The sequence below is a fragment of the Lycium ferocissimum genome, chromosome 1, assembly GCF_029784015.1.
Source record: "Lycium ferocissimum isolate CSIRO_LF1 chromosome 1, AGI_CSIRO_Lferr_CH_V1, whole genome shotgun sequence".
Taxonomy (NCBI): domain Eukaryota; kingdom Viridiplantae; phylum Streptophyta; class Magnoliopsida; order Solanales; family Solanaceae; genus Lycium; species Lycium ferocissimum.
Genome location: NC_081342.1, coordinates 35,337,835 through 35,365,152, shown reverse-complemented (window position 1 = coordinate 35,365,152; position 27,318 = coordinate 35,337,835). Strand labels below are relative to the sequence as shown.

Sequence of the window (27,318 nt, the reverse complement as noted above, 5' to 3'; positions counted from 1 at the left end):
TATTTCTATATTTTATTTGCAGGAAATATCATAATTTAATAAATAAATCAAGAGAGCAAAATGAAGAAGAAGATCAAAAAAAGGAAAAACAAAAGAAAGAGAAAGGAGGTGCTGCAAATATGAAATAAATTAGACAAATTCTCTTAAATGTGTGTCCCATCAAAATTGAAACTAAGAAAGCTAAAGAAAGAGGAAGACAAACCTTATTCTCAATAAAAGAAAGGGAGCAACTATGACTACATGCAAGTTGGCAAAAGAGTTCGTGAACACACCATTTTCTTTAATCAACATCCTATTGTTGATTGGCTAAATTGGAAGAAAAGTATTGCAAAAAGCTTGCGTGCACACGGGAAGATTTTGCTGAAGAAAAAAACTCTATAAATATCAACATTTGAAGCTGCTTATAGACAGAAAATGGAGAGGAAGCAAAATAATACTTTGTTTCCATTCTAGAGCCTTTTCTTTATAGCTTCTTCGGTTATTCAGTGTAGGAAATTATTCTAGTTCCTGCTTTTAATTAAATAGTGGAATTATTCTTCTTGAATATTTCTCCTATTTTCTTATTTAATGGATAAGAATATTTCCATTAGTAGTACTAACTCCAATATGGAGTAACTTTTTTATGTGTTGGGAGAATGACGGATCTTAATATTTCTATATAATAGTAGTTATTATTCCTCAATTTCACATGTTTGAGCGGAAGCTTTTTATTTAACTATCTGCTTTATAGTTAGATGTTATTTTATTTGTTAGCGTCTATCAAATTTATGCTACAAATTAACTTTTTACTAATTCTGTAATCGAAAGAGGCGGAAGAAGTAACGTAAGTTAATTGTCGCATTGACGAGATGTTAAACGTTTATTTAGTAACATCTATCTCTTTTATGTTATAATTAATTTTACACTTATTTGTAATCGAGAGAGGCGGATAGTATAATAATTAGTTATGGCAAGTAAGGTAACAGAAAGGGACTTACTATAAAGAGCGTGTTTCAGTTCAAGCATATATTTTTTGGTTCTTCTATATTACTGTTTTGATAATTAATTTGTATAACCGAGAGGAGTGCAATTAATTGTTCAACTTAAGTAATAATATATAAATGTAATCACGAGAGGCATTTATACATTTTTTAGAAATAGAAATTGGAGAATAAATAAATCTACTATATAATAGACATATTAAGTGAAGTCGAAATCCAAACACTTTTTATTATATTTGTGAAAAATTAAAATATTTCTCCATTGCTTTATTTACACATTTTTAGTTAATTAACTCACCAATGAACTCTTTACTGATATTCTCAAATAGTAATTAAAATAAGAAACGTCTATAGAATAGACAGGCCAATCTTTGTGGGTTCGACATCTTTCTATACTATAATTTGACAGAGTACGAGTTAAAATTTCATATAAGCTAGACACTCGTCATGTCACTTACTTACCCTTCTGGGCCGCTGAAGCTTTCCTCGTCACGGGCATTACAAAAATCATAACACCTTTGTCAAGAAAAAGGAAATCCTCATAACATGGCTCTATCGAACGATCTAAGATGAGAAAGAAAGGCAATTTTCCCAAATGCCCTGTAGCCTCCAATTTATAAGTGTGGTGCAGTACACACTATAAACAAGACTCTGCTAGACACAGCTCTTAGACAGGACTAGGATGAATTGCTCTGATACCACTTTTTATCACTACCCAACCGAAGGGCCATGACGGGCACCAGGATACCGATCACCACAACACATACATACATTACATAACCATACCTTTGTGTTGGCCATGATACTTTTTACACCCTGTAGTTTCGTATGTTGAGAATCGAGTTACCCTTCAGGAGGTACATGAGATTAGATGCCCTTATTTTATGTTTATGAGGGTTTGAGTCCATATAATAAGCCGTGGAAGGATTGGAGGATAAGTGAATCAAGGAAATTAATTTGTTGGATTTTGGAGGAAATAGGAGGGGTAAATTTGGCCCTACTTGAGGAAGGAATATATTATGGTCTACGAGGAGTTTTGAAGCGAGATAAAATCCTAAATTGAAGTTCGGGAAGTCTAGTTTCCAACGCAACAAACCATGTGTCGATTCGACATCAGAATGGAGAATTAGGAGCATTTTAAGACAGGCTACCAGAGTAGGGATTAGCTCTGCCCAAACGCGCCTGTGAGTTGCGCGAACGCACAGAGGAGACAGGGGACAACTCAGCGCCAACGTGCCCCAAGGTGGCGCGAATGCGCTGAGTAATTTTTAGGTCGGTTGAGGCAGAATCTGGAACGTTATAAAAGGGGGCTAACACCTAATTTTTCATTCCAACACATCAAAACTCTCTCAAAAATTCTGGAAGTTTCTCTCAACTTCTATACACCAAATTTTAGCCCAAATCAAGTTTAATCTCTGGATTAGTGTTCGGACAGCGTATAGTTGCGATTATAAAATCGTCTTTGCGGTGAATCTTGGCTAGAGTTCAAGGTGAATATTGAAGGTATCGCGGTTCTAGTAAAGGTAAAGTATGAATCTCTTTTTCTTAATATTGATTTAAGGATTTTTAAGCGAATAAGAGCTATGGATTGTGGTGTTGGTATTGTTGACTTGTGGATTGAAGTTGAAGAATGTTTTGGATGAAATTATACATATTTCTCTTGTATAATCTTGATGATATTGTTGTTGATGTTGTTGGTAATGTTTGGGAGGTTTTTTGGTATTTGGAGGAAGTGGATAATATAGGGGAAATGTTGTCCGAATTTTCGTAACCCAAATTAGTGTTCAATGAGTAGTGCTTATAAGTTGATGGAAATATGATGGGAGCATGATTAAAGATGTATTTCACGATGTATAGGTTCAGGTGAAGGGCAAGCATCAGAGTAAGGGATTCTTTAAGTGGTGGCTTGACAGATAAGGTATGTAAGGTGTTCGTTTCTCTCTTTCCTTAGCACGAATCCAACTAGAGCATGAATATGAACGTTCCATAGTAAAGTCACTCCATTTCTATGTCATGTTGCTCAAATCTTAATGTTTTAGTTATTTGATGGATTCTTGGTATATTATCATGATTATCATTGTTAAGTTATTTCTTTGGATTCGACATGAATTCCATAATATAAATCAGAGATTACTGACCTTACGTCCCTCCGATAAAGTTTTAGTTTTCATATGAGCCTTCACGCATACTATTTACATTATGTATATTTAACATATTATATTTATGGATCGGGCCGTACGTTCTCGGCACTAACATATTATATTTGTATATCGGGCCGTACACTCCTCGACACTAACATATTATATTCATGGATCGGGTCATAGGTTCCTCGGCACTAACATGTGATATATATGGATTGGGCCGTACGTTCCTCGGCACTAACATATATGGATCGGGCTGCACGCTCCGCAACACTAACACTTATATGATATACATATACATATATATATATATATATATATATATATATATATATATATATATATATATAATATATATATGTGCTTACTTACATATGATGTTTAAGATTCATAAATTGCATATAACATGTTCTCAGCTGACAGGTTACCTCTACTCTCTTTATATTTCTGTCCTACTTATGTTATTGCTTCATGCCTTACATACTCAGTACTGACGTCCCATTGCACGGGACGCTGCATTTCGTACTGCAGGTTCTGACAGGGTTATTGAGAAGTGACCGCAATAGGATTTTCCAGCTCAGTGATGTCAGCAAGTGCCATTACTCCGGACTTGCTATCTTTTGGGTACTTTTCTGTTAGTGTATTATATGTTCATTGGTACACTCTTAGAGGCTCATAGACATAGTAGGGTATGTAAATATTGTGTATGGTCATTTTGGGCTTGTTTTGGGCTGTGATACTTTCTTGTTAGCCTTGCCGGCTTATGATACTTGTGATGTCGTAGCGACCTTGCCGGTTCACATATGTATAGAGATGTTGGATCATTGGATATTTCTATGTTGGGCTTTTTCTACGTGCAGGCATTCTTTGAGTTATGATATATGACGTTTAAAGTACCTGTTAAGTCAGGTGATTTTCGACTTACGGGGCGGAACCCGTCATACTCCTAGTCGGGGTGTGACAAGTTGGTATCAGAGCAGTTCAGTCCTAGGGATGTGTATGAGCCGTGTCCAGTAGAGTCCTGGTTATTAGTATGTCATGCACCATATCAATAGCCAGGAGTCTATAGGGCATTTAGGAAGACGCTCTTCTTCATGATCTAGATCGTGCGATAGAGCCAAGTAAGGATGACATTATCTAATCTTTTCCAATTTAAATTTCAGCGATACCTCAGAGAAAGAAAAAGGCCAGCAAAATATGGGGCCTTTGTGGAGGAAGGCCCAAGCCGAGTATCTCCAGCCGAGCTAGGGCATGGCCAGCCTCAAAGAGCTACTCCCTCACATGCTACTTCTACTCCATCAGTTACTGAAGAGCATGACAGAGCTCTAGACCCTCCGGCTCCTCAGCCACCAGCTCCTACCCTTGCTAATCAAGATCAGGACTTGCGAGATTCAGTCCAGTTATTGACTAGATTCTTTGGCTACCCAGACTCAGCGGTAGGCTGGCCTTCTAGACAGGGCTATTAGTTCCCGTGTGTGTGACTTTCTTACTTTTGACCCTCCAATTTTCATGAGGGAAAACCCGAAAGATAATCCTCAGAACTTTGTAGATCGAATGGGCCGCGCTTTGAGGGTAATGCATGCTTCTGATACAGAATCAGTAGAGCTAGCTTCCTAAAGACTGTGGGATGTGGCCGCAGTATGGTATAAGTCCTGGATACTCCAGCAGTATGGTCCGAATTCACCAGGGCCTTTCTAGATCATTATCTGCCCGCTGAGGTTAGCCGGGCTAGGGATGATAAGTTTCTATTACTTCATCAGAACAATATGAGCGTCCGAGAATATAGTTTGAAGTTTAACTCCTTGGCTAGATATGCTCCGATAATGGTAGCTGACATGGAAGATAGGGTATATCGCTTTGTGATTGGACTTAGGCCTCACTTGTTTAAGGATTGTATGACGGCTTCATTACAGGGTGGCATGGATATTGCTCGCATCCAGGAGTATGCTAAAAATTTGGAGAACCTCAAGCGTCAACAGCGGACAGCGCAAGGCCTGAATAGGGGTGGTCATAAGCGATCCAGATCCGCAGGTTATTTAGCTGCTTATCAGGAAGATTATAGGCCCTATTCTTAGAGAAGATCAGCCCCTTCAGCAGTTAGTGCCTCCTTTCGGTTTCTGAGGCAGCGTTATGATCGACCCACTTATTTTGGATTGGGTCAGAGTTCGAGGGTGTCAGTTCCTTCTCATAAGGGAGAATCGAGCCAGGCAAGGCCCTCACTGCCCCGTTGTGATCACTGCGATAAGGGCCATTTTGGCCAGTGTCACCAGGGTATGGGGGTGTGTTATTCTTGTGGGCAGCCTGATCATGTTATGCGAGACTGTTCGACTCGCGGCGGAGGCGGTTCGGCACAGCCAAAAGGTTCGATTGCAGGCTCTTCATCTTCTGTTCGCCCTTCTGGGCAAGGTTCTTTAGTTCCAACTGGTAGAGGTACGGGAAGAGGTCAGGTGCCTGGTTCTGGTAGCAGCCAAATCTATATTTATGCTCTTACAGGGCGGCAGGATCTGCAGTCGTCCCCGGATGTTGTGACAGGTATCTTATCCATCTGTTCTTATGAAGTCTATGCATTGATTGATCCGGGTTCCACACTATCCTATATCACTCCTTATATTGCTGATAAGTTTGGTATTAAGCCTGAATCTTTATCCAAGCCCTTCTTAGTTTCTACTCCGGTCGGAGAACCCGTTGTTTGCGAGACGAATTTATCACAAGTGTGTGGTTATGATATGTGATCGTGAAACTTTGACTGATTTAGTGGAGCTAGAAATGGTGGACTTTGAGCTATCATGGGTACGGATTGGCTAGCCTCTTGCTATGCCAATGTGGGATGTTGGTCCAAAACTGTGAAATTTTAATTTCCGGGTGAGCCAATTCTCAAATGGAAGGGCAATACTCCGGCTCCAAAGGGTAGGTTTATTTCCTAACTTAAGGCATGAAAAATGATTTCCAAAGGTTATATTTAGCATTTGATTCGACTTAGAAGCACCGAAGCCGAACAACCAACTTTGCAATCCGTTCCTGTAGTTAATGAATTTCAGGATGTATTCCCCGATGAATTAGCAGGTCTCCCTCCCGAAAGGAAAATTGAATTTTCTATCGACGTGTATCCGGACACTCAACCCATCTTTATTCCACCCTATCGCATGTCCCCTGCTGAGTAGCAGGAATTAAAGGTGCAATTGCAGGACTTCTTTGGATAAGGGCTTCATTAGGCCCAGCATGTCTCCGTGGGGAGCACCGATATTATTTGTGCGTAAGAAGGATGGTTCACTAAGGATGTGTATTGACTATCGGCAATTAAATAAGGTGACTATTAAGAACAAGTATTCGCTGCCTAGAATTGATGATTTGTTTGACCAGCTACAGGGCGCCAAGTGCTTCTCGAAGATTGACTTAAGGTTAGGATATCATCAATTACGTGTAAAAGGGGAAGACATTCCAAAGACAGCTTTCCGAATGAGATATGGGCATTTTGAATTCTTAGTTATGTCTTTTGGGTTGACCAATGCTCCTGCGGCATTTATGGCATTAATGAACACCATATTCCGGTCCTTCTTGGATGTTTTTGTTATAGTGTTCATTGATGATATCTTATTATATTCTCGTTCGGAGTCGCAGCATGCTGATCACCTCCGAAAGGTGTTGGAAACATTGCGGGATCAAAGGCGGTATGACAAATTTTCCAAATGTGAATTTTGGCTAACATCAGTGGCCTTTTTAAGCCATATTGTGTCTGATGAAGGTATAAAAGTTGATGATCGGAGGATCGAGGCCGTTAAGAACTGGCCCCGACCAACGACCGCTTCGGAAGTTCGAAGTTTCTTGGGCCTTCTTTGGATATTACCGGTGATTTGTTGAGGGATTTTCTTCCATAGCAGCTCCCCTTACAAAATTAACTCGGAAGGGGGCCAAGTTTCAATAGTCAGAAGCGTGCGAGCGGAGCTTCCAGAAATTGAAAGATAAGTTGACATCCGCTTTGGTTCTTACCCATCCATAAGGCACTGAGGGTTATACGGTATACTGTTATGTGTCACGCATAAGCCTGGGGTGTGTATTGATGCAGAACGGTAAAGTGATCGCTTATGCCTCACGACAGTTACGGAAACATGAGCAAAATTATCCAACCCACGATCTGGAATTAGCAGCGGTGTTTCACGCCCTGAAGATATGGTGGCATTACTTATATGGAGTCCACGTTGATATCTATATAGACCATAAAAGCCTTCAATATATATTCAAGCAAAAGGAACTGAATTTGAGACAACGAAGGTGGCTTGAATTGCTAAAGGACTACGATGCTGAGATTTTGTATCACCCTGGCAAAGCTAATGTCATTGCTGATGCTCTAAGTCTCAAGTCAATGGGTAGCCTATTGCATTTGCCAGCGGAAAAGTTGGAAATGACCAGAGAGCTTTATCGCTTGAAAAATTTGATAGTTCATCTGCTGGATTCAGAAGACTCTAGGATTACCTTACAGAATATATCCCAATCAACTCTTGCCTTGGGTGTAAAGGATCAGCAGAATGAAGATCCAGTTTTATCTAGCATTAAGGAAGGAGTGCAAAAAAATCAAATCTCAGCCTTTGAACTGGATTCAAATGGGATTCTCAAATATCAAGGTCGTTTGTGCGTTCCAAATGTAATTGAGCTTCGAGACAGGATTATGTCAGAATTCCACCACTCTCGATATTCAGTTCATCCCGGATCGATCCACCAAGATGTATCATGACCTCAAGGGATTTTATTGGTTTAATAGTATGAAGAAAGATGTTGCTAACCTTGTAGCTCAATGTCCCACTTGCCTGCAGGTAAAGATCGAACATCAAAAACCCCGTGGCTTATTACAAGAAATGGAAATCCCATCGTGGAAGTGGGAAGAGATTAATATGGATTTTGTCACGAGGTTGCCCCTTTCGTGTCGCAAATTTGATTCTATTTGGGTAATCGTTGATAGGTTAACTAAATCAGCCCATTTCTTGCCAGTAAGAACTACCTATGCTGCTGAAGACTATGCTAAGCTGTATCTTAAGGAGATTGTGCGCCTTCATGGCATTCCGCTGTCAATTATTTCAGACAGAGGCACTCAGTTTACGACAAAGTTCTGAAAATCTTTTCAGGAAAGCTTGGGACTCGAGTAAATCTTAGTATGACTTTCCATCCACAGTCAGACGGGCAAGCTGAATGGACTATTCAGTCTTTGGAAGATATGTTACGAACCTGTGTCTTTGGATTTCCAAGGGAGTTGGGATGATCATTTGCCTCTAATAGAGTTTGCTTATAACAATAGCTATCACGCCAGTATCAAAATGGCTTCGTATGAGGCTTTAAATGGCAGGAACTGTATGTCTGCTTCCGGATGGTTTGAAGTCGAAGAAGCAAACTTATTCGGGCCAGACCTTGTTCATCAAGCTATTGAGAAGGTAAAGCATATTCAGGAACGGTTACGCACGGCTCAGAGTCGTCAGAAATCTTATACAAATGTATGATGATGAGAATTGGAGTTTCAGGTAGGTGATTAGGTGTTTCTGAAAATATCACCTATGAAGGGAGTGATGCGATTCTGTAAGAAAGGGAAGCTCGGTCCCCGATATATCGGGCCTTATAAGATTGTCCGAAAGGTAGGCTAGGTGGCTTATGAATTCGAGCTTCCATCAGAACAGCAAGTGGTTCATCCAGTTTTTCATGTGTCCATGTTGAGGAAATGTATTAGAGATCCCTCCAAAATCGTACCTTTCGATGATTTACAAGTTACAGAAAATCTGACATGCGAGGAAGAACCAATTGCTATTCTTGATCCACAGGTCCGCAGACTCAAAAACAAAGAGGTGGCTTCAGTGAAGGTTCTATGGAGGAGTAAAGATTGGGAAGAGATGACGTGGGATGCCGAAGCAGAAATTATGTCCAAGTATCCCCATTTATTCCCTGTCACAGGTGATACTATTAAGAAGGAATCCCTTCAAGGCTGTATTGTATCCGCAAATAACTTACAAGGTAAAAGTCATATTTAAAACCCCTATGAGAGTCAATGTGATGCGAAATATTATTCTAATTACTGCATGTTTATGTGCCGTTGAGTATGGCAGACTTACAAATTGGAAGTGTGGCAGGCAGGAAATTAGCAAGTCTCCAATTGCAGAAAACACTTTACTAAAGTTCTATAAAATTTGAAATGCATGATTATACCTTAAGTATTCTAACATTCGAGGATGAATGTTTTAAAATGGGGCGGGGGGGGGGGGAGGGGGGAATGTTAAACCCTGTAGTTTCGTATGTTGAGATTTGAGTTACCCTTTAGGAGGTACATGAGATTAGATGCGCTTATTTTATGTTTATGAGGATTTGAGTCCATATAAAAAGATGTGGAAGGACTGGAGGGCAAGTGAATTAAGGAAATTAAGTTGTTGGATTTTGGAGGAAATAGAAGGGATAAATTTGGGCCTACTTGAGGAAGAAATATCTTATGGTATATGAGGAGTTTTGAAACGAAATAAAAGCCTAAATTGAAGTTCGGGAAGTCTAGTTTCCAACACAACAAACCATGTGTCGATCCCACCTAGGAATTGAGAATTATGAGCTTTTTAAGACAGGCTGCTATAGCAGGGATTAGCTCTGCATGAACGCGCCTGTGGGTGATGTGAACGCACAGAGGAGACAGGGGAAAACTAAGCCCAAACGTGCCCCAAGGTGGCGCGAATTCGCTTAGTAATTTTTTGGTCGGTTGAGGCAGAATCTGGAACGTTATAAAAGGGGGCTAACCCCTCATTTTTCATTCCAACACCCCAACACTCTCTCGAAAATTCTAGAAATTTCTCTCAACTTCCATACACCAAATTTTGGCCAAAATTATGTTTAATCTCCGGATTCGGGTTTGGACAGCGTATAGTTGCGATTATAAAATAGTCTTTGCAGTGAATGTTGGCTGGAGTTCAAGGCGATTATTGAAGGTATCGCGGTTCTAGTATAGGTAAAGTATGAATCTCTTTTTATTGATATTGATTTAAAGATTTTTACGCAAATAAGAGCTATTGATTGTGGTGTTGGTATTGTTGACTTGTGGATTGAAGTTAAAGAAACTTTTGGATGAAATTATACATATTTCTCTTGTAGAATCTTAATGATATTGTTGTTGATGTTGTTGGTATTGTTTGGGAGTTGTTTTTGTATTTGGAGGAAGTGGATAATATAAGGGAGATGCTGCCCAAATTTTTGTGACAAAAATTAGTCTTCAATGAGTAGTGCTTATAAGTTGATGGAAATATGATGGAAGTATGATTAAGGATGTATTTTTCGATATATAGGTTTGGGTGAAGGGCAAGCATCGGAGAAAGGGATTCTTTAAGTGGTGGCTTGGCGGATAAGGTACGTAAAGTGTTTGTTTCTCTCTTTCCTTGGCACGAATCCAACTAGAGCATGAATATGAACGTTCCATAGTGAAGTTACTCCATTCCTATGTCATGTAGCTCAAATCTTACTATTTAAGTTATTTGATGGATTCTTGGTGTATTATCATGATTATCATCGTTAAGTTATTTGTTTGGACTCGGCATGAATTCCATAATATAAATCGGAGGTTACCGATCTTACGTCACACCGATAAAGTTGTAGCTTTCATATGAGCCTTCATGCATACTATTTACATTATGTATATCTAACATATTATATTTATGGATCGGGCCGTACGTTCCACGGCACTAACATATTATATTTATGTATCGGGCCATACGTTCCTCGGCACTAACATATTATATTTATTGATCGGGCGTACGTTCCTCGGCACTAACATATTATATTTATGGATCGGGCTGTACGTTACTCGGCACTAACATGTGATATATATGGATTGGGCCATACGTTCCTCGAAACTAACATATATGGGTCAGGTTTGTCACGACCCAGCCCCGTAGGTCGTGACTCGTGCTCGAGCTGGACACTCATACACACACCTGTTAGCTGTAATCAGTCCACAACTAGCATGATAAGGAACTTATATATAAAAAGGCAAGACGTCGTCTCAAAACTGTCGCACATATAGACATATCATAGCAACCTGTCTCCCGAGGAGTTACAACTTTTAACATATAATATCGCACATAAGCCAGCAAGGCTATCATAATATAGGGGAACGTCCCAGCCATACACGAGCCGACAAGGCTACCATAACACACAACTTCCAAAACATATATATATACACGCAAGTCGACAAGGCTGCCACTACACACAACATCCCAAAACATATATACACGTAAGCCGACAAGGCTGCCACTACGAATGGGAACGCCCCAAAACATAAGTCCTACGGTACACAAGCTGACAGTAACTATATACAACCCACACATATGTCTACGGACCTCTAAGAGTAACGGAGTAACAAGATCATATGACGGGACGGGGCCCCGCCGTGCCCGGATAAACACATATATACAACGGGAGGATGCGTACCAAAAATCTAGGCTCGGGACAAGGGAGCACTCCAAGATAGCCGAATAGATATCCTAAGCTAGCGGATCACCAAAACGAACGTACGTACTGCCAGCATGAAACGCGACCCCGAAGAAAGGGGGGTCGCACGAAATATGTGCGAGTATATAAAGCATAAAATACAGTGAGAAAGATCATAACTGAAGTGGGGATTCCAGGAGGCAAGTATGATAATCAGGAATCAACCGTACCGTGTCTTATAAAATAAAATCATGCATGTCTATATCATATATCATATCCATCCCATTATGGACTCGGGGAATCATTATATATCATACTCGGCCCATCATGGGGCTCGGCGCCATCATCACGCATCATATCATCATATCATCATATCATCATATATATATATAGACCCGCCCTCTAGTGAGGGACGCGGTGAACAATGTGCAGTTGAAACCCGTGCACGTTAACATACCCGGGCCGGGACTCGGTGAAAGATATAATAACAGTATGCACGAGCAGAGTAGTGAGTAACCATATGCATATAAATCACCTTTTGAGACTCAATAGATAAGTAGACTAATCAAGGCTCGAGTATCAGGATAATAGTCGCACTCAGTACTCTTTGAATATCATTACGAACTATATCAAATAACGCCTCAGAGATCATGGACATGTATCAAATTAATACGAGGTAGCTTATAAAAGTTATGGTCATTAATCATTATAGGGTTTTTCAGGAATAGGAACTTTCATGTATCATTTACTACCTGATCATATAGAAAGCTCGAAGGCAGTAGCTCGACTATTTTAAGAATTCCAATATCAAGAAGTGAATAAGAATCATAAAACATGCTCGGAACTTATGAATAGAATTACACCAAAGCTCATATCGTATCTTACTTACATCTAGGACATGCCAAAAGAAAGAAGGGATAGGCTTTACATACCTTTAGCGTTTACTCGCAACACAACACGTATACGCCTTGTTTGCCCAATAGTGTCTCAACCTATATTAAGACGTCAAGAACTACGGTTAAGTTACGGGGAGATTCAAAACGTATTCTAACGTTAGTAACTCCTTTCTAGATAATTAGACGACGTTTCCCTTATATTCAAACCAACCACATATAACCAAGTCAACATCACTAATCATACATTCAAGTATCAACCCGAGACTATTCAAACATGACTCGAGAACACTCCGGACAGCCCGTACAACACTCCAAAATAGCCCAACCAACACACAATACCACATATGATCTTTCAAGCTCAACAAGAACAACAACAACACATTCTTTTCATCCAAATTCATGAACTATACCAACAACCACACGTTAACAACATCATTCACATAAATGCAAGAAACTATATTAACATCATACTAACTTTTACAACAGCCCACAAACAATTTAACTTCAACTTGAACCATTAAACCCTTCATTCTCATCATAAAATCCATAATAACAACAACCAAAATACCAAGAAAAATTAGTTCACCATTCCTACACAAAATAGCCCCTACACGGCCTTAACACCAACATACATAATTCCATGAATTTCATCCATAACTACACATTACAACACGCTCAAACCATCCTCAATACATGTAAAAGAAGATTAAACCTTACCTTTAACACTCTCCTTCTCAACTTGGCTAGAATTTGTGAATTGCAAGAATGAATATTTTGATTGCTCCAATGGCTACCTCACGTTACTAGGGACCTTCCAATTGGTTGAAATGCTAGAAGAAAATCAAATTTTGATCAACATCCAAGGGCTTCAATCTCGGCCAGCCATGGCCGAGAGCCTCTCTTTCTATCTCTAAGGTTTTCTAAGGTTGTGAAGATGATGAAATGGCTTCCTTGTCATCAATTAACCTTATATATGATTCCTATAAGGTGGACACATGTCCCACTCATGGATTGAGCCAATCAAATTTGGCCAAGCCACGGGTGGGGCGCATACGGCCAATAATGGCTAATTAGTGACTAATTAGATTTTTAATCCCACTTAATAATCTAATCATGGTTAATTAATCCCTAACCTTCAAGAATACCCAATCGCCAATCTAGAACTCTAAGTGTCGACGTTGATTATACGACATGACTGGCCGACTCGAGTCGCTAATAACCTTTCCCGAATAAGTTTTACCTTATCAATGGCTTGCCGAATCATGTCCGGGCCGATTAGCTAGTCTCTCCAACATCAAACCAGCCAATAGGCGACCTCGCACTTCGCCATACAAAGCCTCATACGGCATATCCGGATGCTAGAATGGTAGCTATTATTATAGGCAAACTCAATAAGTGGCGAGATGATCATCCCGCCTACCTCTCGAAGTCGATAACACGCTCGGCAACATATCTCACAGTGTCAATATCAGTAATGCGCTCGGCCTGTCCGTCGATGCCTGAGGTGGAGCCACCGTACTCGCACTCACGCTTTCGTCCCCAATCCTTCCCCCGGAATGACCTCCGAAGTTAGGCTGTAAACCGAGCGCTACATCTCGATATAATAGATGTGGAAATCCGGGGGAAGCTCCTACTATCTCCTTAACATATAATTTTGCATAGTCCTCACCGAATAGGTAGTCCCGACCGGAAGAAAATGGGCCGATTTTGTCGGCTTATCTACGATAACCCATATGGAATCATACTTTCGTGGAGTGCGAGGTAAGCCTGTAATGAAGTCCATATTAATTGCTTCCCACTTCCAAGTCAGAATCTCCATCTCCTGTAATAATCCACCAGGCTTCTGATGCTCGATCTTCACTTGTTGGCAATTCGAGCACTGAGCAACAAACTCTGCTATGTCCTTCTTCATGCCATCCTACCAGTACAAACATCTGAGGTCATGATACATTTTTGTTGAGCCCGGATGAACAGATTAACGGGCATAGTGTGCCTCTCCCATAACCTGTTGTCGCAGCCCCGTAACCTCGGGTACACATAATCTGCCTGCATATCGTAGCACCCCATCAGGTGTGACCTCGAATGGGGCCTTCCCCTTTTGAAGGGCTTCATCTCTATCTTTGGACCAGAACAGGGTCCTCGTACTGACGTCTATTTACCTCTTCTGTGATAGAAGATTCAGCAACTCCTCGAACAGAAACCCCACTATCTCCAGAATCAGCCAAACGGACTCCAAGACTAGCTAGCTGATAAATCTCACGAATTATTTCCTTCCTTTCTGGTTGCACGTCCATCAAGCTGCCCATCGACTTACGGCTAAGTGCATCTGCTACAACGTTTGCTCTCCCTGGATGGTATAGAATATCGACATCATAATCCTTTAGCAACTCTAGCCACCTTCTCTGCCGCAAATTCAGCTCCTTCTGCTTAAAGATATACTGGAGGCTTTTGTGATCTGTATAAATATCAACATGCACGCCATATAGATAATGTCTCCATATCTTCAAAGCATGAATTACCGCTGCTAATTCCAGATCATGAGTAGGATAATTTCTTTCATGTTTCCTGAGCTGTCGGGAGGCATAAGCTATAACTTTGCCATGCTGCATTAATACACAACCTAGCCCAACACGGAAGCATCACAATAAATGACATAGCCATCTGGTCCCTCAGGAAGAGTTAAAACTGGAGAAGCATCACAATAAATGACATAGCCATCTGGTCCCTCAGGAAGAGTTAAAACTGGAGCTATAGTCAACTTATCTTTTAGCAACTGGAAGCTTCGTTCACAAGCATCGGTCCGCTCAGAACTTAGCCGCTTCGAGTTAGCCTCGTTAAAGGCGGCCCTCGAAATCGAAGCAAACTTCTCCACAAATCTCGTAATATCTCGCTAACCCGAGAAAACTACGTACCTCAAGTGGGTGTCGTAGGCCTAGGCCAAGTCTTTACGGCCTCAATCTTACGTATCTACCCGAATGCCATCGGCTCCAATAATATGCCCCAAGAACGCCACCGAAGTCGGGGAATTCACATTTAGAGAACTTAGCATACAATTTCTAGTGCCGGAGCACCCCAAGTACCGTCCTCAGATGATCCACATGCTCCTCCTCTGATCGTGAATAGACCAGAATGTCATCAATAAATACAATCACGAACATATCTAGGAATGACTTAAATACTCGGTTCATCAGATCCATAAACACTGTTGGAGCATTGGTCAGCCCAAAAGACATCACCCTAAACTCATAATGCCCGTATCGGGTCTTGAATGCAGTCTTTGGAATATCTGCTTCTCTTACCCGCACCTGATGATAACCTGACCGCAAGTCTATCTTCGAGAAACACTTGGCACCGGCAAGGCGGTCAAATAAATCATCAATCTGGGGAGGGGATATCTATTCTTTATGGTCACCTTGTTCAAGTACGTAATCATACACATCTACACACCCATTTTTCTTTCTCACGAACAAAGACTAGTGCTCCCCAAGGTAATGTCTTGGGCCTAATGAAGCCCTTCTCTAACAAATCCCTCACACTCCTTTAACTCCTTCGATTCGCGGTGCCATTCTGTAAGGAGGAATAGATATAGGCTGAGTATCTGGAAACACATCTATAGTGAACTCTATCCCCCGTTCAGGAGTGTTATATCCCGTATTTTGTACATTGGGATATTCCGATTTAATTGTGGAAAGTTAAGAACAAGGTTATATTTTTCGTTTTGTTAAGAATGCATGAGTTGCATGCTCGTCTTTTATTGGTATGGAGCGTTAAGGGTAAGTTTGGAATAAGGAAATTAAGGGCTAAGAGTTGAAAAAAAAAATTATTTTATGAAGTGGCCAAAGGGGCCATGTGGCCGTGAGGTGGACATGGGTCCCACCCATGATTGGCCAATTAATTCACGCCATTAAAGGGGATATGTGTTCATCTTATATTACAAGATATATAAATATATAGGCAAAGGATGACCAAGTCAAGGAATTAGTCATCTTTTTCCACTTAAAGAAAAATCTAGAAAATTTGAGAAAATTGGAGAAAAAAAAAGAGGAGAAGCTTGCACATGACCGGCCATGTGTGTTATATCCCGTATTTTGTGCGTTGGAATATTTTGAGATCGAGTAAATTGAAGAAAATAAGTTCGACGAAAATTTGGGAAATCTTTGGGCGAATTTTCAAGTCAACTTTGGAGGAGCATATCTCATAGTATATGTGGAGTTTTAAGGTGTTGTAAAAAGCCTAAAATGAAGTTCGTCGAGTCTAGTTTGTAATGCAACAAACTGTTCATTGATAGGACATCGGAGTAGAGAATTATAGACGTTACAAACGGAGCGTCGACGCAGAAACAACATTTCACAGGTAGCCGCTACTGATGAAACCGACGTTGGCAGTTTTTAAAAGGGACAAAAACCTCATTTTTTTCAGTACAAAATGCCCCAAAATTTCCAGAAACTTCAGCCTCCAAAAGGGCTCTTATTGTCACATGAAATTGAGGATTTTGCACAAAATTTCAAGCAACCAAATGCTAACCGAGGTCCGGCAACGCGTAGCGCGATTATAATTTTGTTTTGTGTTGAAGTGAGTTTGAAGATAAGTGGATGATGAGGATTTGGCTACCTTCACAAAAATAAGGTATGAATCATCAAATCTCTCTCTTTATCAACCTTGATTGAGGAATATTTGCAAAAATAGAGTTATAGTTCGTTGTATTGATGTTGTTGAATTATGGGGCTGTTTTAGGTGGATTAAATGGACGGAATTAGCTAAGTTATGATGCATAATAATTGTTGATATTATTGTTGATGTTGCTGATAAGTTGTTGTTCTTGAATTTGGGAGAATAAAGTGTATAAAGATATTGTATACAAAGAGTATCCGGAATTTTGTTTTGTGCCGATATTCGGGGGGCTGTTTTACATGATTTTCAGTGGCTGTTTTGTGACAATATTTTGGGGCTGTTTTATATAATTTTTCGTGGCTAGTTTGTGACGATATTTTGGAGCTATTTGGTATGATATTTGTGGTTGTTTTGCGATGATATTTTGGGTACTGTTTGGTGGTTGTTATGAACTGTTTTGTGGGCTGAAATATCGTGGGATTGGTTGTAGTTGTTGTTGTTGTTGTTATACTATGGATATACGGAAATAAAGAAATGTGTTAAAGTTGTTCATGTTGAGTTGGGAGGTTTCGGGTTTCATTATGTAGTGGATGGGCTGATTTGAATACGTTGTGAATTGTCCGAAGTGTTCTTGAATCTTGTTAAATGATCTTGGGTTAGTTTTTGAATATGCGAGCACTGACGTTGGCTTGAATATATGAAGTTGAATTGAATATGCATGAATGTCGTCGAATCATGTAGAAAGGAGTTATTAATGTTAGAATGCGTTTGGAATTACTTATTGATATTGTTGATGTAGTTGTTGGTGTTGTTGTTGATGAATTTGGCCGAGTTGAATTCTCGGGGTTGTTGCATTTATAGGGGAAATGCTGCCCAAATTTTTGTAGATAAAAGTGATGGCATGAAAATGGGATTCCGAGGCGCCTATGACTAATGTTTGGTGTCTAATGACGTCTTGTAGATTTTGAGAAGCCGAGACTTGAGTTTGGATTAGCTTAGGAAGCAATCAAGGTATGTAAAGCTTACCTTTCCTTCTTTTGGCATGTCTTAGATATGGCTAAGTTATGATATGTTATGAGCTTCGGGGGTAATTCTATTCTTAAAAATCCGAGCACGTTTGTGAGTCGTATTTTCTTTTGATGTTGGCATCCTTATGTGGACAAGCTATGGTTTATATGTCTTTGTATGATTGATTTTCAAAAAGTGGCATAAAAGTTTGGTTTTCAAAAGAGTTTTGTTCCTAAATAATTTCGAAAACTACGAACGTCCGTAACTTTCACAAACAAAACCGGATGGCCTTGATATGCTCGTAAATGATCCTATGACGTGTATAATAACTATGATTTTTATGGGCGGGCCCGACTTGAGTCGACACCCCTCCGTGGGCCCCGCGACTTTCCTTATGCACTTCTGACGATTTTTGAAAGGATATGATATGACTATTATTCCGATTTCAAGTACGATCAGTTTACTTATCTTTTGAGTTTGTAATAATGATGATTCGATAACATATGATGACTATGATTTTCGTAGGCGAGCCCGGATGGGGCTGACGCTCGTCCGTGTGTCCCGCGATCTTCTTCTGTACAATTCTGATGGCTTTTGAAAGAATTCAATATGACTACCTTTCCGACCCCGAGGATGATTATATATTTGTCTGTTGAGTCTGAAATAATGATTCGTATACTTATGATTTTGATACGTGACTATGGTTTACGAAGTTCGGTTTGATATGTTCCGAGTGATATTCGGAAGAAAATCCGATTTGACTATTGTCTTGGTTTTCAAATAATAGTTCGCTTCGCTTATTCTCCGTTGAGTGTGTAATAAAGATTTGTATGCATATGGCTACTTACGATTCTCGCTCGCGCGTTTCGTGTTACATCCTTCGCCGGATCCCGGGCCGGTTATTATCGTGCGCACAATCTGAAGTATGATGTGATTCCGAAGTATGATGTGATATGCGATATTGACCGTGGTATGTGATATGTGATATTGCCCGCTGGACATTTGACCGCGGGCTGCGACATTGACCGCTGGACTTTTGACCGCGGTATGTCGGGTTTCGGAGATGTTCGGAGATATAAAGCCTTCTGAAGTATGATGTGTTGTGGCGTCCAGATGGAGTGGCGACCACGTTCTGTCCGCCGGGTCCCATTGCGGACCGTATGTGATATGTGATATCTATTGCTACGTAAGCATTTTTTGGTTAGTTTCCTTTTCCTGGGCTCTGGGGTTGATGTTTGATGATATGATAATCTGATACGATATGATATATGATGGCGTGATGTGATGTATGATTATTATTTTATTTATGGATCGGGCCGTACGTTCCTCGGCATTATTATATGATATATGGATCGGGCCGTACGTTCCTCGGCACTATTATTTTATTTATGGACCGGGCCGTACGTTCCTCGGCATTCGGTTAACGTTAGGTTATATGATATGTTCTATTTTCTGTATATGTGAGTCAGAAATGTTTTTCAAAATAAAGCTAAGCATTTTGGGCCTTCTGATGGTTAAATTTGTCTTCCAGACCGCTTTATTATGTATGATTTGTATTTCGGATATAAGTACTTTGGTATTTGGGTTATTATGCTCATGTTCGTACACCTTACTTCGGTTATGATTTCGCTTTTCTCGTATTTTCTCGCTTTGCATACTGCGGTACATATTCCGTACGACCCCTTTTTTCTGGGTCGCGTTTCATGCCGCGCAGTACCACAGATGAGTAGGTGATGTTGAGAAGATGATCCGTCCGGATGGGCGAGCTCCATTTTCCTCGGAGTACCGCCGATGTCGAATGCTTTTTTATGGTATCTCGGAGTTATGTTAGAGACTTTGCGAACGATTATGGTCGGTGTGCGATACGTCGGTTTTGTGCAAGCGGTCGCGTAAGTTCGATGTATTATTATGCATTATCTTTGCATTTGTTTTGTAATCGGCTACGTAAGCCGATATATCGTTACGCATTATGTTTCTGCATTCGCTATGACTACAGATTTTGTTTGATTTGAAAAAGACGAAAAGTATGATGTTCTTTGAAAATTTTCCTTCTGCATTTTGACACGTTTTGCGGGCCCAGTATGATTATGTGTGTTACGAAAGTCTGCGGGTTCGCTCGGCCCTAGGTAAGGGTCGGGTGCCCATCACACCCTATCAGATTAAGGGTGTGACAATGTGTATACAATTATATATATATATATATATATATATATATATATATATATATATATATAAGTGATGACATACAAGGCACAACTCATTATTTTCCAACTCTACAAAATTCAAGAGAAAGAAAAAAAAAAAGGAGAGAGAGAAGGCATTCGGCCATGGCTAGCCGAATGGGTGCCTTGGAAGGTGATCAAGAAAAATAAATTTCTTCATGCTTTCCTACTAATTGGAAGGTCCTCATCGACGTGGAGTAGTTGTTGGAACAAGCGAAGCGTTATTCTTGCGAAACAATCCTAGCCGAGGGAGGAAGTAGGTGGAGAAGGTAAGATTCTATTCTTTCCTACATGTTTTATGGATGGTTGTGTGTGTTGTGCTATGTTGAAATGGATGAAATTCATGAAGTTATGGTATGGGAGTTGTGGCCGTGCATATATGTTGTGTTGAGTAAGAATGATGAATTAAATTACTTGGTATTTTAGTTGTTGTTGTTATGGATTCTATGATGTAAAATGAAGGTTTAATGATTTAAATGGAGTTGTAAATCGTGTGGGCTGTTTTGGAAGCTAAGGTGATAGTAACATGATTTCTTGTATTGATGAAAATGATAATGCTAACGCATGGAATTGTTGATATAGTTTATGAATTTGGAAGAAGAAAATGTGTTATCGATGTTCCTAATGTAGTTGGAAGATTTCGGGTGGAATGGCCTATTGTTTGGGTTGTTTTGAATATTGTATGGATTGCTTGGAATGTTCTTAAATCATGTGTGGATGGTTGTGGATTAGTAACCGAATATGTGAGCATCGGCATTGAAATGATCGTATGTAGTTTATTTGAATATAAATGAAATGTTGTCGAATTGTGTAGAAAGGAATTATTAATGCTAGAATGCGTTTTGAATCACTTATGGATATTGTTAGTATGGTTGTTGGTTTGGTTGTTGTTGATTTGGCGAGTTGAATTCTCGGGATGTTGAAGTTATAGGGAAATGCTACCGAAATTTTTGTAGACAAAGTGTTAAGTTGGAATCGGATTCTTAAGTGTTATGGCTAATGGTTGATACCTAATGACATTATTGTAGATTGTGAGAAGTCGAGACGTAAGTTCGGATTAGCTTAGGAGGCGGCTAAGGTATGTGAAGCTCAACCTTTCTTTCTTTGGCATGTCTTAGTTAAAAGTAAGTTATGACACGAGTCTCGAGGTAACTCTATTCTTGCAATCCGAGCATGTCTATGATTCTTATTTGTTTTCTTGATATTCGTATTCTTAATGTAGTCGAATTATGGTTCTTATGTTTTTGTATGACTAAGTTTCAAAAGTTGCATAAAAGATTTGTTTTCAAAAGAGTTTTGTTCTTAATGCTTCCGTAACTACGAACGAGCGTAACTTTCACGGAAATGGCCGGGATTGCTTCGATATGTTCGTAGAAAGTCCTAAAGTGAGTAAGGTCCGTAACTTTCCGAGGCGGACTCGGATTGGTTTGACGTATGACTATGATCCCTATGGTTCTTCTATATGTTTATGATGTTTGATATGTTTCTAAGTGGCTTCTGGAAGGTATTTGATAAGATAACCGATATAACTATTGTCCCGATTTTCAAATGACGATCCATTTAGATTACTTCATTGAGTCTCTAAAAATGATTTATGTGCATATGGTTTCTCACTACTCTGCTCGTGCCAGCCTCAATATGTCTTTCACCGCATCCGGGCCGCAGCATGTATTCGTGCAACTTCATTGCATTATTCACCGCGTCCCTCACTGTGAGGGCGGGGCACGTTATATATATATATATGATGGTGATATGATGATATGGGGGAGGTGGCCGAAGATGGCATATGATGATTCCCTTTACCGCGTCCCTCACTAGAGGGCGGGGGCACGTTACATGTACATGCATATGATGATTCTAATTATTGCGTCCCTTCTTAGAGGGCCGGGGCACGTTATATGTACATATGATGATTTTATAATATCGACATGCATGATTTATGTTTTAAAGGCAAGTTTTATAATTTTCTTTACTCCTTATTTCAGTATGATCCCGCTTACGGTATTTTATGCTTTACATACTCAGTACATGTTCCGTACTGACCCCCTTTCTTCGGGGGCTGCGTTTCATGCCGCGCAGGTACACCCAGATGAGCTGAAGATATTAGTAGAAGATGTTCCAGCAGGATTGGCGAGCTCTATTTTCCTCCGAGTGCTTCCGAGTCGAGTATTATGTTATGGTATCATGTTCTCGTGTTAGAGACTTTGCGGACGATTAATGTCTTGTGTGCCACGTATGTCGGTTGTATAAGTGGCTCCAAAATCCGGTGTATCGTTATGTATTATGTTACGGCTCTTATGATTATAGATTTTATTTGAGTTCAGAAGATCAAAAGCATGTTTTGTAAAAGTCTTTATTATGTGGCCATTGTACGAATTAAGGGCCCAGCTTAGCATGGGTATAGATGTCACGAGAGTCAGCGGGTTCGCTCGGCCCTAGTTAAGGGTCGGGTGCCCATCACACCCTATCGGATTAAGGGTGTGACAAATTGGTATCAGAGCGGTTCGTCTTAGGGGTTGTCTGCAAAGTGGTGTCCGGTAGAGTCCTGTTTATGGTGTAAAGCCGGCCACATTTATAAACAGGAGGCTACGGGACATCTAGGATGGTTACTCTTCTTTTACTTCTTAGATCGTGCCATAGAGCCAAGTCATAGGAAATGGGATTTCTTATACTAACTTTCGATTTCGGCAGAAGAACGACATCGATCGAAGAGGGTGATCGACGATATTGGAAGCTATAAAGCACGCAGGTAAGTAAAGGTACGAAAGATATATGTTGAGTATAGTATTGATGTACGATTGAAATGTAATAAAACCGAAAGGGAAAGTAGGCGGGGAAAGTGTAACAGCGCATTTGAGTTGGGCATACGAGGTATGTTTATTATTTTTTATACCTGCCGACGATATTGGGAGCCCTGTGTGGCCGTGATATAATATGATACATACATATATGTGTTGGCCCTGTGAGGCATTGTTGGTATTTCCTGCGTGCAGGTTTTGGGATAGTAAGGAATACGGAGGAAACTCTGCCAAAATTTTTCTGGAAATGATGCGAGAATGAGATGTAAGTTTGGAATATGTTTGGGAAAGGTCGTGTTAATGGTAACGATAGGGTTTGACTAAGCTACAAGTACGGCTGACGTCGGGAAAGAAGTTAATTGCTGAATTGGGAATAACAATAATTAAAAGTTCGATATCGAGACGGTGAAAAGAATTTAGAAAGAACTGGTAGGCTCGGGTAGAGTGATATATTAAGGCATCGACCGAATTAATAAGCAGGAACGAATTACGATGAGCTGATAGTTAAAAGGAGTAATAGTATGATTAAGATAAGAGTACGGAGGACAGGAATGGTGATGGATACGAATGTATTGATAAGACAGTTTGTGAGATATTAGGGATAAAGTGGACCAGAAAGGGGTAAAGGGGTAAGAAGTATTATCATACAGTATTGATCACGAATAGGATATACTGTGAGTACAATGAGGATTGTTGTAAAAATAAGTAAAGCCTAGTGAGAAAGTGGCCAAAGCTACGATGTGATCTATGTAGCTAAAATATAAAGGCAAGTACGGAACGGAAAAGCGAGCTATAGAAAGGACGAGGAAAGAGGTAAAATAAGAGCAGAAGTTCAAAGGCCGATAACCAAGTATTTATGAGCTACGGCGATTAAGGTGTGTTCATCACCTTTGGGAATCTGGGAATCTAGGACGAAAGGTAGTCATATCCATAGATGAAAAGCGAATATTGAGGATTGAAAAAGGGCTAACATAGCAGTTGTGGAGTTAGAAGAGTAAAAGGCCCCCCTCGAGTTCGGAAGGAGGCACGTTACGAGGATGTTTCGGAAGTTATTAAGATCCCAACTTGCTCCAGATTACGTGGCGGAGGTCATGCGGTGAAGTGGACGCGATCATACCGGCATTAAAGCATCGTATTTCATCAGAGTTCCAAAGTTAAGCGTGCTGGAGTGAGAGCAATTCTAGGATGGGTGACCCCCTGGGAAGTTTTCTGAAAAGTTTTACAAAATCAGGCATAAGAGGCAAATGAGAAGCTAGAGTAATCTAAAGAAAATTTGAGTCTGCGGAGTGGGCAGAAACCATAAGGAATCGTGTAGGACGGGCGGATTAGGTCGGTGAAGAAAAAGAGTTAACGGAAAGAAGGAACAAGGAAAAAGCGAAACAACAGCATAGTAATAGGTTATAGAGGGTATGACGGAGGACACGAGCGCCATGAGTGACGGGACCGTGGAAGACCAATTATAGGAAGATGAGGAACACGGTAGAATGAGTGCTAGAAGATGACTGGTACGATACAGATAGACGTGGGTAAACAGGATACGTTTTGAGAATGGGAGAAGGATTATGTAGGAGTAGTGTGTTCTGAATGAAAGTGTTGCCTAATTGAGACTGGGAATAAGGACATGGGGCAAAATATAAATGGATAATGGTATAAGGACACCCCTAAAGGGGGGAAGCGGGGGAGAGAAGTGTAAGGATGAGATAGAAATAATTGACACGGCAATGTGTTTGATATAGATGCCTGAGCTACAAATGAGACCCCTTACTGAAATAAGCTAGTGAGATCGGAAAACCAGTAATAAGTGGATGAAAGTTAGAATGGTATTTAAGGCAGTGTGAGATGTTTTTGCAGAGACTTTGAATGACAGGACGCTAGGAAATGGACGTGTAGGAGGGAAAGAGTATGACAAGAGGATGATATTGAATAACTTAAGAGATAGTATGAAGGATAGCGATCCCATACTAGATTAAGGGCCAAGATGTTGGCTATAAAGTTGTTCGCTAATGCTATTGCAACTTATAAGTGATAAGAAGAGGGAGTAGGAAACCCTTACGGTAGGAAATGAGGAAGTTAAGAGTGACCAAAGGAAGGGAAAGAAATATGACAAAATAGGATGAGCGGGAATTAGTATGAACAAGAAATGCAGAGCAGGATGAAAGAACCGTGTCTAAGATTGAACGTACTGTATGTAAGTTGTACAAGGACAGTGATGCCACCTGTAAGTATTGGTATGCTAAGAATAAGATTAAGTAAGTATTTGGTAAAGAAGAGCGAAGGTTTAGCGAGGACAATGCAGTTGTGATATTTCGGGGACACTACAGAAAAATGTAACGATGGATTAAGCAATCACTAAAATAGCATTAGTGTTGAGGACGGACGAGGCACGGCTATGGTTGAACTAAGGATCTGTCTCGATACCAGAAGTAAGATAAGAGAAGGGAAAACAAGGTAGGACATGAGTATTAGTAAAGCGGCGTCGTAGGTATTTCTTGGGCTAGTCCCGAACACCTTCGCATATTCTTACGGAGATTGCAACACAATGTGTGACGGGAGATTAAAGCGCGAGAGATCTTGAGCTAAAGGTACAAAAGGGTGCTAGCAAAGATAGCCAACCCAAGAGCTCTTGGAATGACGATGGGGTTGTAGTAAAAGAACAACGATTAGTAGTTGGAAAGATTTTGGGGGAAAGAGAGAATGCTGCCCCCATGAATAGGAATAAAGGAGTCCACCAGGTGTTAGAAGGAGGTTTATAGACCACTAGTAATCTAAACATGAGAGCTCATGCTATGGAATCACATGAAGCATCAACGTGAAGCTGTACCCAACTATCATAATAAAAAGTCTGCATCGGAAAGCTAACAAGGAATAAGGACTGACGAAAGGATAGCCAAGACTACAATAATGGAGATAAAGATTTTAATAAGAGGTAGATACTAGCGAAATTCCGGTCAAATACTCGAGGGCTGAGAGGTGGAAGAAATGCATTGCAGGCAATAAAAGGATTAAGTAAGAATGAGGAAGGAACGTAATCGATAGATGAGATCGTATCTTAAAAAAGTGGTGATAAGGGGAACCCCCCCCCCCCCAAGATCCTTAGAATACCTTACGAGACTAGTTGAACATTCGAAGACTAATGTTCTAAAGGGGGGAAGGATGTTATATCCCGTATTTTGTACATTGGGATATTCCGAGTTAATTGTGGAAAGTTAAGAACAAGGTTATATTTTTCGGTTTGTTAAGAATGCATGAGTTGCATGCTCATCTTTTATTGGTATGGAGCGTTAAGGGTAAATTTGGAATAAGGAAATTAAGGGCTAAGAGTTGAAAAAAAAAATTATTTTATGAAGTGGCCAAAGGGGCCATGTGGCCGTGAGGTGGACATGGGTCCCACCCATGGTTGGCCAATTAATTCAAGCCATTAAATGGGATATGTGTTCATCTTATATTGCAAGATATATAAATATGTAGGCAAAGGATGACCAAGTCAAGGAATTAGTCATCTTTTTCCACTTAAAGAAAAATCTAGAAAATTCGAGAAAATTGGAGAAACAAAAAGAGGAGAAGCTTGCACATGACCGGCCATGTGCATGAAATTATATATATATATATATATATATATATATATATATATATATATATATATATATATATATATATATATATATAAGTGATGACATACAAGGCACAACTCATTATTTTCCAACTCTAGAAAATTCAAGAGAAAGAAAAAAAAAAGGAGAGAGAGAGGCATTCGGCCATGGCTGGCGAATGGGTGCCTTGGAAGGTGATCAAGAAAAATAAATTTCTTCATGCTTTCCTACTAATTGGAAGGTCCTCATCGACGTGGAGTAGTTGTTGGAACAAGCGAAGCGTTATTCTTGCGAAACAATCCTAGCCGAGGGAGGAAGTAGGTGGAGAAGGTAAGATTCTATCCTTTCTTACATGTTTTATGGATGGTTGTGTGTGTTGTGCTATGTTGAAATGGATGAAATGCATGAAGTTATGGTATGGGAGTTGTGGCCGTGCATATATGTTGTGTTGAGTAAGAATGATGAATTAAATTACTTGGTATTTTAGTTGTTGTTGTTATGGATTCTATGATGTAAAATGAAGGTTTAATGATTTAAATGGAGTTGTAAATCGTGTGGGCTATTTTGGAAGCTAAGGTGATTGTAACATGATTTCTTGTATTGATGAAAATGATAATGCTAACGTATGGAATT

The 27,318-nt window shown here is 40.1% G+C and overlaps 1 protein-coding gene across 1 annotated transcript; it reads left to right on the top strand.

Annotated features, from left to right (window-relative positions):
* The first annotated feature begins 8,427 nt into the window (after window positions 1–8,427).
* On the top strand, window positions 8,428–9,272 carry LOC132064195 (uncharacterized). The gene is made up of 3 exons (XM_059457105.1): window positions 8,428–8,541; window positions 8,782–9,112; window positions 9,205–9,272. Exons 1-3 carry the CDS (start codon window positions 8,428–8,430, stop codon window positions 9,270–9,272), a joined length of 513 nt encoding a protein of 170 aa, XP_059313088.1.
* The last annotated feature ends 18,046 nt before the right edge of the window (window positions 9,273–27,318 follow it).